Source organism: Salvelinus sp. IW2-2015, linkage group LG6.1 (genome assembly GCF_002910315.2).
Source record: "Salvelinus sp. IW2-2015 linkage group LG6.1, ASM291031v2, whole genome shotgun sequence".
Taxonomy (NCBI): Eukaryota; Metazoa; Chordata; class Actinopteri; order Salmoniformes; family Salmonidae; genus Salvelinus; species Salvelinus sp. IW2-2015.
In genome coordinates this window covers 11,962,753-11,981,283 of record NC_036845.1, presented here as the reverse complement: position 1 = coordinate 11,981,283, position 18,531 = coordinate 11,962,753, and the positions used below count along the sequence as shown (strand labels likewise).

The following is an 18,531-nucleotide window of genomic DNA, read 5'->3' as shown; positions in this document are numbered from 1 at the left end:
TCCATCTTTAATAAACCCCTCGCTCACATCCCCCTCAGCGCTTACAGTATGAGACATCAACCTGTCAGGCAGGAGCACCACACACACACACACACACACACACACACACACACAAGCATGCACACACACTTGTATTAGCGCAAAAGCTGATGTGTGGTGAAGTCTCTGGCACAAAATGGCTGCCCGTGCACCACCTACTCTAAGTGGATGCTATGTATTGGTAGTGAATGGAGTTAACCATACAGAATGTGAAGTGCTTGATGCATGGTGAAAGCGCTGTTTCAACGCAGTCCATGATTATTATCATTATAGCACTAAGCCACTGTTCTCTGACACTAACCAGTGTGATAGACTGCCCATGGCGCTACTTGCTCTGGTGCTCGACAGTGAAAAAAATGTCGCCATGGCAACATCCTCCGACAAAGGGCAAGGACCCTCTGTGCGTCAGATAGAGACGGAACCTACCTGTTACACAGGCACAGGCATACGCACACACACACGCTGCTAAAAAAACAGATATTGCTCACACAGGCTTCATCCGTCCCTACATTTGCATTGCGCTGGTAATATGTTTTCAATGGCACAGAGCCTCTAGAAAACTGGGAAATGACGCCTAGGTTTGTATGCATTATGGTAAGGAAATGTTTGGGAGGACACTTCTCTCCTATTCCCAATGCACTATTCATAGACCTGTTTAGGGCCTGTCAACACAAATCACTTCATATTCATGAATCTGTTTATGGATGATAGTTATGAATTTGTTTATGTTTACAGACACTAAATCAAGCACATAGAGCTGGACTGTCGGCCCAAAGGGAAGGATGAAATTGATACACTATTGACATTACTAGCAAGCAAGACAGCTGGGCTGATGCTAAAAACAGGTTGAAACAATAGCAGCATGGTAGTCTACTTCAATTACTAAGGGTACTTGATCTGTTGCCTAAGCAACCAAAGAGAGGAACAGGAAGATGGGACTACAAAGAGAGCAGAGAGGAAAAAGAAAATGTAAACAATCAAGGTGAAGGTAAAATGAGGAGAATGACATAAAGGGGGGAAATCCGAGGAGAGAAAGGGACTGTGAAGTAGAGCTGTGCTTCAGTTGTGAAGAGTAACGCTCATCGGTGGTGGCAGAATCAGCACAGCTGTGGGAGGGCAGAGGGAGACACTGTGTCAATTATGAAACATCTCAACTCATTCAGGGAGCAGCTAGTCTCTATCCCCATGCCCATCAGCAGCACACTCTCTCGCTGCGTCTATCTCTACCACTCACTCAGCTGGGGAAGAGGAGTGGAGGAAGGAGGGAGAGTGTATGGGGGACAAAAGGAGGAGTGTGGATCGGGAGGTTGATCCCCTTGTCTTCTTTCCTCTGTGACCACTGATAAACACAAGTACTGGATAGGTGTCCTGTCCACCATATTGCCATGCTTTTATACTGAACCAAAATGTAAACGCAACACACAACAATTTCAAAGATTTTACTGAGTTACAGTTCAGATAAGGAAATCAGTCAATTTAAATAAATTCATTAGGCCCTGATCTATGGATATCACGACTGGGAATGCTGATATGAATCTGTTGGTAACAGATACTTTAATAAAAAAAGGTAGGGGTGTATCAGAAAACCAGTCAGTATCTGGTGTGATCACCATTTGCTTCAGGCAGTGCAACATCTCTTTCGCATAGATCAGACTGTTGACTGTGGCCTGTGAAATGTTGTCCCACTCCTCTTCAATGGCTGTGCGAAGTTGCTGGATATTAGCGGCACACGCCGTCGTGCACGTCGATCCAGAGCATCCCAAACATGCTCAATGGGTGACATGTCTGGAGAGTATGCAGGCCATGGAAGAACTGGGTCATTTTCAGCTTCCAGGAATTATGTACAGATCATTGCGACATGGGGCCGTCAAATATCATGCTGAAACATGAGGTGATAGTGGCTGATAAATGGCACGACCATGGGCCTCAGGATCTCAGCACGTTATCTGTGCTTTGAAATTGCCATCGATAAAATCCAATTGTGTTTGTTGTCCGTAGCTGCCCATACCATATCCCCACCACCATGGGGCACTCTGTTCACAACGTTGACATCAGTAAACCGCTCGCCCACACAACGCCATACACGTGGTCTGCAGTTGTGAGGCCGATTGGACATACTGCCAAATTCTCTAAAACCACATTGGAGGTGGCTTATGGTAGAGAAATTAACATTCAAATGTCTGGCAACAGCTCTCATGCCAACTGCACACTCCCTCAAAACTTGAGACATCTGCGGCATTGTGTTCCCAGCACAAGGTGCACCTGTGTAATGATCATGCTGTTTAATCAGCTTCTTGATATGCCACACCTGTCAGGTGGATAGATTATCTTGGCAAAGTAGAAATGCTCACTAACAGGTAAGTAAACAAATTTGTGCAGAACATTTGAGAAACATGTGCATATGGAACATTTCTGGGATTTTTTATTTCAGCTCATGAAACATGTTGCGTTTATACTTTTGTTCAGCGTATATGCTCTTTCAGATCTGAAGGAGAGGAGCTGTTCAAAACATTGAGCCTGTTTATGTGAAGAGAAGTAAATCTAACAGAGTAGGGGTAGGCAACCCTGTTCTGTTTCAGGCACCACACCTGACCATCTGAGCTGATTGATTAGTTCAGTGATTGCCTAAATTCAACACACCTGGTCTTCCAGGTCGGTTAAATTAAAAACATGAAGTGCTTGCAGCACTCCAGGACCAGGGTTGTCTAACTCTGTTCTAAAGGGTGATGCTTTGTCATTACTGTATCTGTACGATCACCGTTTCCCTCCTCTATGGCTGCTCAGATGGCACTAAGTGGGACAAAAAACACCCCTCCCCACCCAAGACAATCGCCCCTCATCCCTCTCAATAACATCCTCCTGGTCAATCTCCATGGGCAGAGAAATCCCCCCTCCCGCCAGATTACAGTGCTGGCTGCTTGGGATTAGGGCTTAAATGACATCCGGATGAATAGATGCTGTTATCATTTTTCCTCATTTGCATCTGCTGCATTAGAGCCTAAGCAGCAAAACAACCACACAAAGACCATCTCTCCCCTGTATCACTTTGCCCTAGACCCTTCACCAGACAAAAGCTGATTGTTTTGCATCCAACAGTGTTTAATATGAAATATGGCTTTAGTTAACAAGCATAAAATGATTACCCCGAAATATGTATAGAGAAAGATAGGAAGGAAAGAGAATATTCTGAACTATTTCTCAGGATAATATGACCATTTCGACATGCTCTAGTCTCGGTATTGTAGTCGCTCCCTGAAATAATACAAATCTATAAATTCAATCAAGTGTAAACACGAAATCCAACATTTTGTTCAGAATAAAATGAACTACTGAAAACAGACATCACTTAATACAAAAACAATTTATTAGACATTGTCCAGGTCCAAGTACCAACAGACCTGAATAAACAATAAAATAAAAAAATGCTACAAACTTCCAAGAACAAAGATAACTCAAATCTACACAAAGTTTATTCTTAAAAATACATGACCATAAAACAAAAAAAGATAGAAGATGTAAGGGGGTTCTGATTATTTGTGATATAACAGACTGGAAAGACCTTGAATGAGGAAGTGTGTGAGAGACACTGTGTGTATGTGATATTCTACCTGAGGGGGGGTAACAGTAACGCAGCAGTCACGTGGGCAGCGAATGAGAGAGGTGTACTAGAGGTAGCAGAGGGGTGCGCAGAGCAGAGAGGTAGCTAGCAGAGAGCAAGAGCAGTAGGAGGCAGAGGTAGCAGAAAGGTGTAGAGGGGTGTTGAAATGAATGGAGATGGATGAAGAGAGGTAGCGGTAGCAGCTACATTATCAGCACCAGACCAGCTAGAAGCCCACTCCACAACTGAGGAAGAGCACATTGTTTTTAACTACAACTATATCACCATACCTAGCTCACTAAAAGGATGGATGAATGTCAGTGGGATTTTAGGCCTGTGTGTGAGCAGCCTCCAGTGTACTAGAGCAGGGTTCAGCTAAGTGTGTGAGTAGTACAGTGCTATGCCTGGCTGGTGGGGGCTATGGGTATGAGTTATGGGCCCTCTGGACACCCCCATCGATCGGTGGTTTGACCCATGTGATAGGAGGGGCGGGGGGCAGAGCAGCCGAGCAGACAGTCAAACACCTGTCTCTGCTGTACGCACATTCTGCTCTTCTGACACGCCAACAACGAACAACTGAACACACACTTCGGACTACAGTGTTTTAGCTTCAGAAGAGCGAAGTGGAGAGGTAGATTCTCAGTGAGAAGAGTGTGTGTGAAGGGAGGGTTACTGGTCCCCTCTGTGTGTGTCGAAGGAAACCCTCATGATCCCATTCATTACAGTACACAACACACGTCCCTAAATGATCAACCATCTCCCCTGGTGTTGTGTTGGGGGGAAGACGCGAGGGAGGGAGGAAGAGAGGGGTTGTTGGTGTTGTGTTGGGGGGAAGACGCGAGGGAGAGGGAGGAAGAGAGGGGATGTTGGTGTTGCGCTGAAGGAGAGGAAGAGACTAGTGTCATTCTAAAAAGTGAGAGGAAAGAGGGAAAAGTGGGAGTTCTCTGATTTTCTCCCAAAATATTAGCTTCATATTCTTTTAAATAGAGAACAAACACAATATATTCTTTAAAATGACTGGGAGGAGCCCATCTGATCTGCCCCACACCAGACTGACTGAGGAGAAAACAGTGTTCTTACTAGGAGGGCCAGAGTCACAGCCTCCTTGACGCTGTGCCCTGAGAGGGAGGTGTGTGTGTGTGTGTGTGTGTAAGCCAGGAGGAGTTTTTGGAGTTGAGAAAACACCTAGCCAGTGGCAAGGCCATCAATGAGCTGAGGTTTTACAAGAGGTGTGTGTGTGTTGGTGTGTGTTTGTTTGGGGGCAGGGATCTTAGTTGTCAGCAACTCGTGCTGGGGCTGCCGCTTGAGGTCCCACAGACGCTGGGAGCATACCATCAGGCTGTACAGGCGAGGGGCCAGGGTCTGAGGACAGAGAACACACTGGTTTGAGAATGGGACACACCAACACACACTTTCTGGCTGAGTAGGATCTGGAAGGCGGATACGGATAGTGTACTCACACATGCCGTTGGGGGCTCCAGGGTGGCGGGGACCCATCATGGGAGGCATGCTGCCAGTGGGGGGGCCGCTAGGCATCATGCGCCCTGGAATGGGCTGACCGGGCCCTCCCATTGGCCCTAAACAGAAGGAGAGGCTTGGTGAGACTCTTGGCCTATCACAGAATCAGTGTGCTGGAACATGTTTTTGAAAACAGGCTAATGTTTCCTAGCTAATATTTGGTGTCATTCCCTTGCCTTGGATATAGTTCCAGGACTTTTGGGTGCTTCTTTGCTGAGAGATGGTGTTCTCCTGTGTGTGTGTGTCCTTACCTGTCTGTTGCGGGTGGTGGGGACCCATGGGGTGGAACCCGGGTCCGGGGGGGCCGTGTCCAGAGTGCATGGCGGGAGGGGGTCCGTGGTGGGAGGGTCCGTGGTGCATGCCTGGCCCTGGGGGACCATGGTGGGGTGCGGGGCCCTGGGCCGCTGYGTTGGCCTGCTGCTGCTCCATCTGCTGGCGGGCCTTCATCTCAGCATACTTCAGCTGCTCCATGTGGAAGGCCTGGCGCTCCGTCAGCAGCTGCTGCCTCTGCAACTCCAACTGGAGGGGGGGGGGGGGGCATCATTTTATCATACTATTAATCAAGATTATCATTCCCCTTCACTTCTCAAAAGCCCACTGTCCACAAGTAGAAGGATGATCATTACTCATAGTGTCACTTTGAAAAGATAATCATGTCAATAAAGCTAATTTAATTGAACACAGAGCGAGAGAGCGATACATCAAGTCAACAGTGGTATATGGAGCAGGGTGATGATACAGAAAGGATTGATAAATCAAAGAACGAAGGAGAGGAATAAGAAGAGAAAGGAAATAATTAAAGAGTAAAGCTATAAAGACAAGCTGATCACGATAGCGACATTATGACAGAGGGGAAGAGCGGTACAGCGGGAGAGGAAAAGCGATGAATGAGAGTGGGGAGGAAGAGAGGGGGCAGTGAAACAGGACCACTCTGGAAGCAGGAAGGAGAGAGGAAAAAGAATGAATGACTGTGGGAGGAAGAGAGGGGCAGTGAAACAGGACCATTCTGGAAGCAGGAAGGAGAGAGGAAAAGCGATGGAATGAGACTGTGGGGAGGAAGAGAGGGGGCAGTGAAACAGGACCACTCTGGAAGCAGGAAGGAGAGAGAAAAGCCATGGAATGAGACTGTGGGAGGAAGAGAGGGGCAGTGAAACAGGACCACTCTGGAAGCAGGAGAAGAGAGGAAAAGCAATGGAATGAGACTGTGGGGGGAAGAGAGGGGGCAGTGAAACAGGACCACTCTGGAAGCAGGAAGGGAGAGGAAAAGCAATGGAATGAGACTGTGGGAGGAAGAGAGGGGCAGTGAAACAGGACCACTCCTGGAAGCAGGAAGGAGAGAGGAAAAGCAATGGAATGAGACTGTGGGGAGAAGAGAGGGGCAGTGAAACAGGACCACTCTGGAAGCAGGAGAAGAGAGAAAGCAATGGAATGAGACTGTGGGGAGGAAGAGAGGGGGCAGTGAAACAGACACTCTGGAAGCAGGAAGAGAGAGGAAAAGCAATGGAATGAGACTGTGGGGAGGAAGAGAGGGGCAGTGAAACAGGACCACTCTGGAAGCAGGAAGGAGAGAAGGAAAGCAATGGAAATGACTGTGGGGAGGAAGAGAGGGGCAGTGAAACAGGACTACTCTGGAAGCAGGAAGGAGAGAGGAAAAGCAAATGGAAATGACTGTGGGGAGAAAGGGGGCAGTGAAACAGGACCACTCTGGCAGCAGGAAGGAAGAGGAAAAGCAAATGGAATGACTGTGGGAGGAAGAGAGGGGGCAGTGAAACAGGACCACTCTGGAAGCAGGAAGGAGAGAGGGAGCAATGGCTGGAAATGTCAATAAAGGGATTGATTTGCATGCAATAAACCACTAATACTCTCTCTGACACGGAATCAAGGGTGAATTCCATTACCAGAAACCCTACAGAGACACAGGGATGGAGAAAGAGAGATGGAGGAAGTCTATTCCCTGTGTTCAAGTACATTTGTAGAGGGGAGGAAGAGTATGAAGTACTAAAGACAGTGAGGGTGCCCTCTTTAGTGTTGTTTTATGTGTTAAGACGGAGACACAGTGTGTGTATGAGAGTGTGTATAACCCAGTGTTTCAGCCTGTGGTAGCGGTAAGGAGGGGCAGCCTGGGTGCTGTTCCAGAGGGTTATGTAACGACTGGCTGGCTTTTTCATGCACTATTTATCAGGCTGCGGTCCAGCAGCTCCAACGCTTTACAGTTTTACACTCCTGACACAAACACTTTCCATGGACTAGAGGCCCACTATCTACCCAGACAGTTAGTTGACTAGCTTATGATTTATGCTCTTAAACCATGTGTACCCAAATGGACAAGCAACGATGCCTGACCCCCCCCAAGGCTTTCCCTTCATAGGTTGCATGCTCTTTACTCTACTATCCTCTGTTACTCTGCAACTACCCCTCAAATTACCACCCATCTTATTAATGCAAAGTTTATATTGACGCTTTTCCTCTGCTATGTTGTAATATAGGCCCACTCCCAAAACACTCTTTGTTCAGCCAAGTTATCCATCTGTCGTTGGCTCTCCCTCACACACATCTCTGAAATGCCTGGATGGTGACAACTGACACTGATATAGTAATACCCTACAATCAAGATGCAATCCTTTTCACATCCCAAAAGGGATCTGAAACTACAGCGACCTTCAACCGCATGCAGTCCTCCACTGAACTACTTTCCCACAATCCACCTCGGGCCACTACTTACAGCCTCTTTCTCTCGGTCCATGATGGTCCCAGCTCCTCAAAGTGTCTGAGCTTGATCTCCAGCTTCTTCATCTGAGTCTCCACCAGCAGAGCCACCAGAGACTGATCTTCCTCTCCTCCACCGCCGCCAGGTGCTACAAGGGAGAATACAGAGAGAAGAGATGTAACGAAATATAAAGCGTTCCTTGCCAAACTAGACTGGCCAGGTAGTTATAAGTAGCGCAAGCGTTTTGAGCCGTGGGAAAACGGACACACCGATCAATGAGAGATGCTACAACGGCAGCACAAGCATAGCATGAGTGAATGGAGCTGGCGAAGCATCTGTTAAGGCTCAGGTCTATTTCAGCATTTCGTTACGTTTCCCAACTGAAAACCGTCGCTTCGATATCGCCTCAGTTTGCTACTTCTGGTTTCAAACCCAAAAAACAGCACATACCGAAACAGCGCTATGCTGCGGTGTAGTCTGGGCTCGATATACAAAGTGCTATCCCCTGGCCCTTCTGGAGAAGCTCAACCTTGGCCTTGGTGGCAGCTGAGGCGAGGGCAGCGGCGGCTGCAGTGGCAATGTTCCCCTCCCCCCCGTCCGGCTCTAGCTTCTTCCTCTCCTCTTCCTCCTCTTCCATCGCTCCCTGCTCCTCCTTCTCTTTGTCCTCTGAAGTCTCCATGGCCTCCTCCTTGTCTTTGTCTGAAAACGTTGAATAAACACTATCATTCAAGTCGATGCAGGACTTATACAACCCAAATACAAAATGTATATTCTGCTTAGATCTACTCTACCTGCTGTAGCCTTGCCCTCTCCTCCCTTACTCTCGCCCTCCTCCCGTTCAGACGGTTCGGCCGTCTCACTCTTCACCTTCTCTCCCTCGGCCAGCTTCTCAGCAGACTCACTGGGCTTATCCGCCTCGTCCTTAGACTCAGCCTGAGACAACAGAGACAGGTAAGACTAAAGTGTTACACAGCTGATTATATTTACAGTGCTTTCGGAAAGTATTCAGACCCCTTGACTTTTTCCACATTGTAGTACGCTACAGCCATATTCAAAAATGGATTAAATAAATAAAATTCCTTAGCAATCTACACACAATAACAAAGCGAAAACAGGTTTTTCGAAATGTTAGCCAATGTATAAAATAAAAACAGAAATACCTTATTTACATAGGTATTCAGACCTTTTGCTATGAGACTTGAAATTAAGCTCAGGTACATCTTGTTTCCATTGATCATCCTTCAGATGTTTCTACAACTTGATTCGAGTCCACCTGTGGTAAATTCAATTGATTGGACATGATTTGGAAAGGCACACATATGTCTATATAAGGTCCCACACTTGACAGTGCATGTCAGAGCAAAAACCAAGCCATTAGGTCAAACAAATTGTCCGTAGAGCTCCGAGACAGGACTGTGTCGAGGCACAGATCTGGGGAAGGGTACCAAAACATGTCTGCAGCATTGAAGGTCCCCAAGAACACAGTGGCAACCATCATTCTTAAATTTAAGAAGTTTGGAACCACCAAGACTCTTCCTAGAGCTGGCCATGCGGCCAAACTGAGAAACCGGGGGAGAAGGCCCTTGGCCAGGGAGGTGACCAAGAACCAGATGGTCACTCTGACAGAGCTGTAGCGTTCCAGAAGGACAACCATTTCTGCAGCACTCCACCAATCATGCCTTTATGGTAGAGTGGCCAGACAAAACCACTCCTCAGTAAAAAGGCACATGACAGCCCGCTTGGAGTTTGACAAAAGGCACCTAAAGACTCTCAGACCATGAGAAACAAGATTCTCTGGTCTGATGAAACCAAGATTGAACTCTTTGGCTTGAATTCCAAGCATCACATCTGGAGGAAACCATCCCTACGGTGAAGCATGGTGGTGGCAGCATCATGCTGTGGGGATGTTTTTCAGCGGCAGGGACTGGGAGACTAGTCAGGATCGAGGCAAAGATGAACAGAGCAAAGTACAGAGAGATCCTTGATGAAAACCTGCTCCAGAGTGCTCAGGAGCTCAGACTGCGGTGAAGAATCACCTTCCAAAACGACAACGACCATAAGCACACAGCCAAGACAACACAGGAGTAGCTTCGGGACAGGTTTCTGAATGTCCTTGACTGGCCGAGCCAGAGCCCTGACTTGAACCTGATCGAACATCTCTGGAGAGACCTGAAAATAGCGGTGCAGCGACACCCCCCATCCAACCTGACAGAGCTTGAGAGGATCTGCAGAGAAGGGAGGAACTCCCCAAATACAGGTGTGCCAAGCTTGTAGCATCATACCCAAGAAGACTTGAGGCTGTAATCGCTGCCAAAGGTGCTTCAACAAAGNGGGAGGAACTCCCCAAATACAGGTGTGCCAAGCTTGTAGCATCATACCCAAGAAGACTTGAGGCTGTAATCGCTGCCAAAGGTGCTTCAACAAAGTATTGAGTAAAGGGTCTGAAGACTTACGTAAATGTGAAAATAAAAAAAACTTGTTTTAAATACATTTGGAAAAAAATTCTAAAAACTTGTTTTTGCTTTATCATTATGGGGTATTGTGTGTCAACTGATAAGATAATTTTTTTTCAATTTTAGAATAAGGCTGTAACGTAACAAAATGAGGAAAAAGTCAAGAGATGCACCGTATATACAGGTCACACAGAACTGAGAAACACAAATGTAGGTGATATAGACCCGAGAAATACCAAACTGAAGACTATAGCCAGACAGCTCTCAATTACCTAAGGAGAAAAATATACAAAACCGAACAAGGCTCAAAGCTAATGCCCTGCATTTCAATAAGCCTGCAGTAAAGCCATCAGGACTAGAACCGGTGTGGATAGGTGATGGCTAATGAAGGTTAATGAACATTTCAGCCTCTACAGTGGTCACTGATGCATGGCGGACTCCTGCTAATGTTATCTGTGGCGTTACATTTGCCCCGTGGCCTTCCTACACACAGAGAGATAGGGTGGATGGATGGAGATAGAGAGAAGAACAGAGTAAGCGAAAGATGGAAGGAGAGTAGTAAATGGAGGGGCAGACTGTACGACTGCCAGCTCTAAAAAATAAAGTTAAAAACTGTTTGACGTCTTCGGCGCACATATGAATGTATCCTACGATGTAACTGCAATGATGAGATAGATGTTGTTCTTCTTTGTTTTATTATCTCGCTGTCATACTGTGTTCAAACGTGTTCGATTTTGCCTTGCATTCTTGTTTCAAGAGGACCCCAATGGAAATAAGTCCCAGACTTTGTGTGTTATCCTCCACGATTTTACTCATGTACATAAACTCAGCAAAAAAAGAAACGTCCCCTTTTCAGGACCCTGTCTTTCAAAGATAATTCGGAGAAATCCAAATAACTTCACAGATCTTCATTGTAAAGGGTTTAAACACTGTTTCCCATGCTTGTTCAATGAACCATAAACAATGAATGAACATGCACCTGTGGAACGGTCGTTAAGACACTAACAGCTTACAGGCGGTAGGCAATTAAGGTCACAGTAATGAAAACTTAGGATACTAAAGGGGCCTTTCTACTGACTCTGAAAAACACCAAAAGAAAGATGCCCAGGGTCCCTGCTCATCTATCTGCCGGCGCGACGGTCACCTCATCATCAAGCGCCCCCCCCCCCACACCCACTCCTCCCCGTTGAAACACCACTACTGTTCCTCCTCACATCTGCTATCCCCCGCCCCGTACCTCCTTTGAATTCGTGCCTTAGCATGCTGCAAGCAGCATGAGGACTGCAGATGTGGCCAGGGCAATTAAATTGCACCTTCCATGTCGGTCTTACTGTGAGACGCCTAAACAGCGCTCAGGGAACAGGTCATGGCCAGCTGATTGTCCTCGCAGTGGCAGACCATGTGTAACAACACCTGCCACGGGATCGTACATCCGAAACATCACACCTGCGGGACAGTACAGGATGGCAACAACAACTGCCCCGAGTTACACCCAGGAACGCACATCCCTCCATCAGTGCTCAGACCTGTCGCAATAGGCGCTGCAGAGCTGACTAGATGGCGTGTAGGGCGTTGTAACGGCAGGTCCTCACCAGACATCACTGGCACCACACGTCGCCTATGCGCACAACCCACCGTCGCTTGACCGACAGCACTGGCAAAAAGGCTCTTCATCTGACGAGTCGCTTCGTTTGTCTCACCAAGGGGTGATGGTCGGATTCGAGTTTTTCGTCGAAGGAATGAGCGTTACACCGAGGCCTTTACTCTGGAGCGGAAATCGATTTGGGTGGAGGTCTCGTTCCATGGTCCCTGGGCCATTCGTGTCCAGCATCATTGCGACTGAGTTTCCGTTTCATTGCAGGCACTCCTCAGCGCTCGTGCTATTACAGGAGCCTCCACAACATCGCCCTACACCTCCCCCTCATGTACCTCCTGCACTCATCCGACACAATCCGACCACCCACGCCAATTGCTCGTCTCTGTGGGTTATTATCCTGCCAATTCTCCTAGGCATTGTCCAGTGTTGCCCATGTTCCAGAACTTGCAGGCCAGTGAGAGCCCTGGACCCCACATCCCTCACAGCAAGAACTGGCACACTCTCGGTTCCAGTCCATCTGAGGCGAGGTATCTCCACCGTACTTAATGGCAGCTGTGGCCCATCACCACATACCCCTGACTCTTAGATTTGAATCCCCCCCCCTGCTTCAGCCGGACCACATCAATTTCTGCTTAGTCACATCGCTGGAACTTGCTTCGTTTGTCTCAGTTGTGCCCGTCTTGTCTCATACAAATATTTACACACTGTTGTTTGCTGTTGTAGTTATTTCTATTTTCAATGTTATCGTGGCTTGTATTCTCTCTTTCTGTCCGTAAATAAACTATTCTAAAGACCTCTCGCCGCCCCCTGGCCGTCTCACCTTGGTCAGGACTGCGGGAGCGGCCCCAGTCTGTGTCCACCTTCTCCGGTTTTCTGCTGCTCTTACAGGCGACCAGAGACCCAGAGGGGAGGTGCTAGAGCCTAGAGGGATAGGACCAAAGAACAAGTACATTTCTCAGTACGAAATGATGACAAACAGATATGCATTCATAAGTAGACGCTCCCCGCTCACTATTGGAATCGCTCGATTCGAGATGCGTATTGTGGAGTTAAAAACCATGTAGGCCATTCCGGCGTTCTATGAGTATACCATTAGATGCGTAGTCCTGGGGAGGGGATGCATGGTGCTGTTTGAAGCGTAATGCCTTTTTCTATCATATATTGACTGTGAGAATGGTTAAGCCTTTGGAGTGATCACCCTTAACGCCATTATGGGTGAGCGGAGTGTAACATGTTTATTCAGTGTAATGTCCGATTGAGCGATGTGCTGTGTGTGTGTTTCTACACAGCTCATTTGACCGTTCGGCCGACCGGCCAGTTGTGTTGACCCAGTTTCCAACCCCTCTCCCCCACGCCCCATCTGCCGTTCTAATCCAATAGACAGCACGACAGCCGGCACCAGATATACCACTACCTGCAAAGAACCTCTACGTTGCCCCCCCCCCCCTTATTGGCCATCTAGATTTCAGCTGGCACCTCAAAATGTTCTGGTGAGACATATACACTCTTCGGCTTTACCCACGCGAGTGCACACACACATGCAGAGGTAAGAATAAGGTCTATGGTGACCTCCAGCTGGCTACTAGCGCCTCCCCCTAACCTGTTAGCTGTTTCTGTGTGTGTCTTGGTTATTTGCTGCCCTCCACTGGTAACACTCAGTACTCCATCTAAATGTGGGATGTGTATCTGGGTGGATATTTGTCGTGACGTGAGTATTGCATGCATGAGTATGTTGATGGTATGTGATGAGAGATGTTTTGTACGTTTATATGAAGCCCGTGTGTTTACGCTATTCATATGTATTGCTATTTGATACTGTGACTTTATTTGAGATCTATTGTCCAAACCATATCGCTCACCATATGTCTTCTGCAGCAGACAAGAAGCCATGAGAAACAAGTTTTGATAAGTCATGAGGATAATAAAACGCTAATATCAAATTGGTCCCCAATTTAAAAAGATGAGAATGAGCTATGAAGAAAAAATACTGGATTTGGTGCAGGTACAAACCACACTGTCGATAGTTTGAGTACGGCTACTCCTCAACGAGTTTTTATTTTTTTAAATCTACTCTCGCTACATGCGAGCTGTGTGTTACCCGTTATATCTGGTAGTGCTCCCCTGTTCATTCCCGTTTCCGGTCAGTGATGTGTGTTACCGGTTCTTCTCGGGCTCTCATCGGTGATCTACGGCAGCTTCTGCCTTGCCTGCTGCTCTCAGCCCATATGCGGTGGGTCTACGTTGACCGTGCTTGCCGCGTCCCCCTGAGCCGCCTACCGCCTCGCCCCTTCTTCACATGGGCCTCCACCCAGCCCTCCTGGCACCTCCTACGCACAATCCGGCCCATCACTCCTCTCAGCGTAGTTTTTGCCGACGAGACGTCAGCAACGCTGTGTAGCTTACCAGGACTCACACCTTTGATAGTACCCCTCCCACCCACACTCTCATCATCCATATGTCTAACACACCAGCCTGCACTATTCACCACACACACACAACCGCTCCTCACTTCGACACATCTACTTAGCTGCCCGTGGGATAATTCCCATCAATTGTATACACTCACACCCTTGATATTTTCTGCGCTGAACACCACCACCACTTGTGATTAAACCATACACCCTTTCCACTCATCGACCTCACACACGCACCCCCTCGAATACCCGTCTCTTCCACCTTACCCGTGTTCCCCCCGATACCTCTTTCCGTCCCCCGTACGCATCGGCGCCCGCCTTCTCGTCACCCTCTTTCTCGCCTGCCCCCCGGCGACCTCTTCTCCCCTGACCCCCGCCACGTACACGGCGCCTGCTTCTTACACGTGACCAGAAGTCCCGGTAGCTCTGCTCCCATCCGACCAGGGCTGCTACTCCGTACGGTCTGACTATTCCTGCGCCGTACGGTGCCGTCCCCCCAAGGGCTCAGGGCGGCCCAGGCACGACTCATAGTGTTCTCCAGGTAAGGTCCTCGATCGGGCAGACGCAGGAAGTTGCAGAATACACCTCCTGGATGCTGCGAGCCCACGTGCTCCGACACCTTGTTTCCAGTACTCCTTGACATCCCCAGGAGGCTGGTAGGAGGAGATGTGCGAGTGAAATGAGAAGCGCTCTGATAGGTGTAGGTTTTAGTTATGTTTAGTTGAGTTGTCAGACTTGGTCTTTGTGACTGAACTACCTCCCAATAGGAGCAGAGGTCCTCCTCCGTCGTGTCCACTCTCGGGCCGCGCTGGTCCATTAACTCTTTGAGGTTCTTCCTTGAGAGCTAAGGTACGTTACGCAGTGAGCCCCTACTTTCACTTCCCTGCTACCTCGTCCGCGGGTTTACTTTGCCCCCTATCTTTCTCTCGATGCACACTGTACCACGCCCAACTGCTGCCCAGGAGGGAAGTACCCTTGCTTTTTTCCTCCTGACCCCCGTACCCTCTTCCTCCCTGTCCCCCTACCTCTTTCCTCCCTGTCCCCTCATCTAGAGGCCGGGGAGAACAGGGTGCAGGGAGGTTTGAAAGTGAATCACACTGTGGTCAGAGCTGCAGTGAATACCTACACAGATCGCTCACATATTTGTGACCCATTAATCTATACCTCCCATGCGCTTACAGACACAAACATACGGCCTCCGTCTCATGTGTATTTTCTGGACCACTATTTCCCCGCCGTTACCCTCTTCCTGGCCCTGTCCTCCACCCAGGCGCGGGGTGTTTAAAAGACCCTTCACCTAGCCCCTACCTTCCTTCTCGTCCCCTCCAGACGACCTGAAAGGAACTGGATAGGTGAAGAGCTCCTGCATCACCGCTTTCCATGTAGTTATTCCAACACCTTTTGAGTCGCGCTCGTTTCCGGCCCTGTCTCCCCTCTACCCTCCTTTCCTCCCGGTGGTGCTCCCCCCCCTGGCACTTCGTAGCCTCTCTAGGCCAGATGGCCTCTACCACTCGCGACTCCGCGTTCCTGGGGTTGTCAGCATAGCAGTGAAGTGGGGTTCTGTGGCGGGGGCCCAGGGCTGACCCGGCGGCGTCCCGCTCTCAGCATCCTACCAGGTTGCGCCTCTCCTCCCTACCACTCTCTTCACCTTGCCTCCTCCGTCCAGCCAACGCATGTCCCTAACGATACTAGATTACATGCAAAAGAATTCTGACCATAGATCTCCACAGACATCCATCACTCTGATCATGGACTCCTAGTGAGCCTCATCATTGCCATCTCCCTACGTGTCACGCGCCGCCGTCTCTCTACAGCTCAGACCCCATAGATATCGGCCACATATACCGCCTACTTATACAGTCCCCTGAGTACGCACATAACATTAGAACTCTTCCAACATACAATGGAATAGACCAGACCCCCACTGAAATACATATATACATACCACTACACTACAACCACAACGCATATAATTAGCTAACACGTCTTTCGTTCCCTACCACAGAACCGCATGTACGCCTATATTACATACCATACACACACACATACACACATACATATAACAGCATCCTCACACATTTCATACACCAACCTCAGATAGGTGTAACAACTCTCTTTCCTCCTCTTCATTCCCCGCTCTACCTCCCCTCCTCCCTCATACCTCACCTTTATCCCACAACTACACATACTACCCCAGAATATACATACATATACACATGTGCAACTACCGCTGCGTGACGAGTGGGTTGCGCCGAGGTCGCGTCAATGTCTACTCCTCCTGCGGTGAACCCCGTCGAGTCCATCCAGGGCGTACAACGTGTCGCAGTCATTTCGAAGTTACTACAGGCCATGACCCCCTTGTACCACTGACCCCTCCTGTCCCCCCCGGTATTGGCTCACGACACACGAACATCGTACTCTCCTCCCCCCAACAAACATCTACGTACCTCGTGACCGCCGCCCCCATTTGGGTAACACTAACATGAGCCCCTATAAGGCACCTCCTTGACTCCTACACCTCGTCTCCCTCACTCAATGTCTCTGGCTGGTCTCCCCCGTGATGTCTACGTTACTATAAGATTGTCGTATATACGATAGATTTCCCATGTTACGCGCTTTCGTGTCTCTCCCTCGCTCTGCGTGGCAGTTATCACTCTGTCCCCCCGACTCGACTGCTCCCATCTCCTGGAACCCTCACCTTTGTTTCTTCGCCCGTGATAGAACTCGGTTATCACGCCTCCTCCATCATCCAACTCAATGTCTACTTGTACAACCAATAGGGCCCCCCGTGTGGCGTACCCATCAAAACTTCGACCCCCACACCGCTACGTCATTTCAACCGACGCCTGCCATTCTAACCTCTCCACCCCATACTGCACCCCCCCCCACATAACCCCCGACTCCCCATCCATAAGCCCCTCACAGAGCGCCCCTTCCTCACCTCAGTATTCCCTTGTAGGTCCTGACAACCACGGCCTGGCGACGTAGCTGCGAGATGATGCTGTGTCATGGCGTTGCCCTCGGTGCCACCTGCTTGCTCTTCGCTGGAGTCGATGAGCGCGGCCCTTCTCACTCCTTCCCATCTGCGGCGCTCTTGCCCAATGCTCCCCTCCTCCTACCCGGGAGCAGGAGTCAACACAGATGAGTCCAGGCGGTCAACATACGTCCATAACCGAAGGAGAGCCGCCGAATTTTGCCGCTAGGGGTACGTCTAGCTCTACACTATATATACTACAAACCTGGAGAATAGATGTATCCAGAGCAAACTGCACGAGTCACATGTCCAGTGTTCCATCCTGAAATCCTCCCAAATTTACAGTGAAGCCACTTTGGCCTGCAATCTAGAACAACTGGAGGACGACTGGGCGTTTCCTGTGTTCCTACCCTTACTGCGCGTCCACGAGAACAGCACACCGTGGTTTTCACCCGACACGAGTGAAACTCTGGGAGCAGGCCTTAGATCATCAGTTAGAACCTTCACCTCACGGCAGCATCGTGTTTACATTCACCTGACGCTGTTTCTCTCTCGAAAGCCATTCGATTATACTAGGCCCGTTCACTTGTAAAACGAGCTCCGTACAGCCCTCTACAAGTCGCGCAATTGCAATGCATCACGTACCGCGAGATCATAGAATGTAGGTACCATCAGCTGCTAGCCTTTCAGATTCGCTTGTGATATCTTTGCCCATACTGCCGTGTCACTTCATAGACCTCCCGCTAAACCATAGACTGATAACCTGAGGTTATGTGACGCCGGATACACTCAGTATCACACAAGTTGTACGATCCAAATACAATAAGTTGTAGCCTCCACCAATATTTTTTGCGATGGATACAATAGACAAGCCGACATATAAACCACCCGTCAACTGAGTAATATTGCCACTCGTAGGCTACTGATCTTCCAACTCGTCCCCTCCGAAATTTTAAATTCATGACTGTAGTAGCCACCTATAAAGCGAAGATTCTGCCCTCATGTTCATTGGTTGTACGCCATCTGTCTCGTGAAGCGGATCTCAATATTTATACAGGCCCCTCTCCGCTTCGCAATACCCTGCATCCGGCTCCAATCCAGTATCCATATATAATTATACATTTAAACGGAAAATGATATTGAATGGAGACAAGCTACCAGCCTTCATGAGAGCATAGCAACTACCTCTCTTTCCCAAATTCCTGTTCTCACGACCCTAAGTTCCATCGCT

At 48.7% G+C, this 18,531-nt stretch overlaps 1 protein-coding gene across 1 annotated transcript in view; it reads right to left on the bottom strand.

Moving 5' to 3' along the window:
- Positions 1–3,381: 3,381 nt before the first annotated feature.
- The window catches only part of LOC111965087 (SWI/SNF complex subunit SMARCC1-like), a 25,241-nt gene continuing 10,091 nt past the window's right edge, over positions 3,382–18,531 (bottom strand). Inside the window, 8 exon segments of the mRNA XM_070444001.1 lie at positions 3,382–4,999; positions 5,098–5,214; positions 5,407–5,674; positions 7,878–7,906; positions 7,909–7,980; positions 7,983–8,010; positions 8,392–8,561; positions 8,654–8,795. Of these exon segments, the coding sequence (XP_070300102.1) occupies positions 4,908–4,999; positions 5,098–5,214; positions 5,407–5,674; positions 7,878–7,906; positions 7,909–7,980; positions 7,983–8,010; positions 8,392–8,561; positions 8,654–8,795 (918 nt within the window). The 3' untranslated portion in view covers positions 3,382–4,907.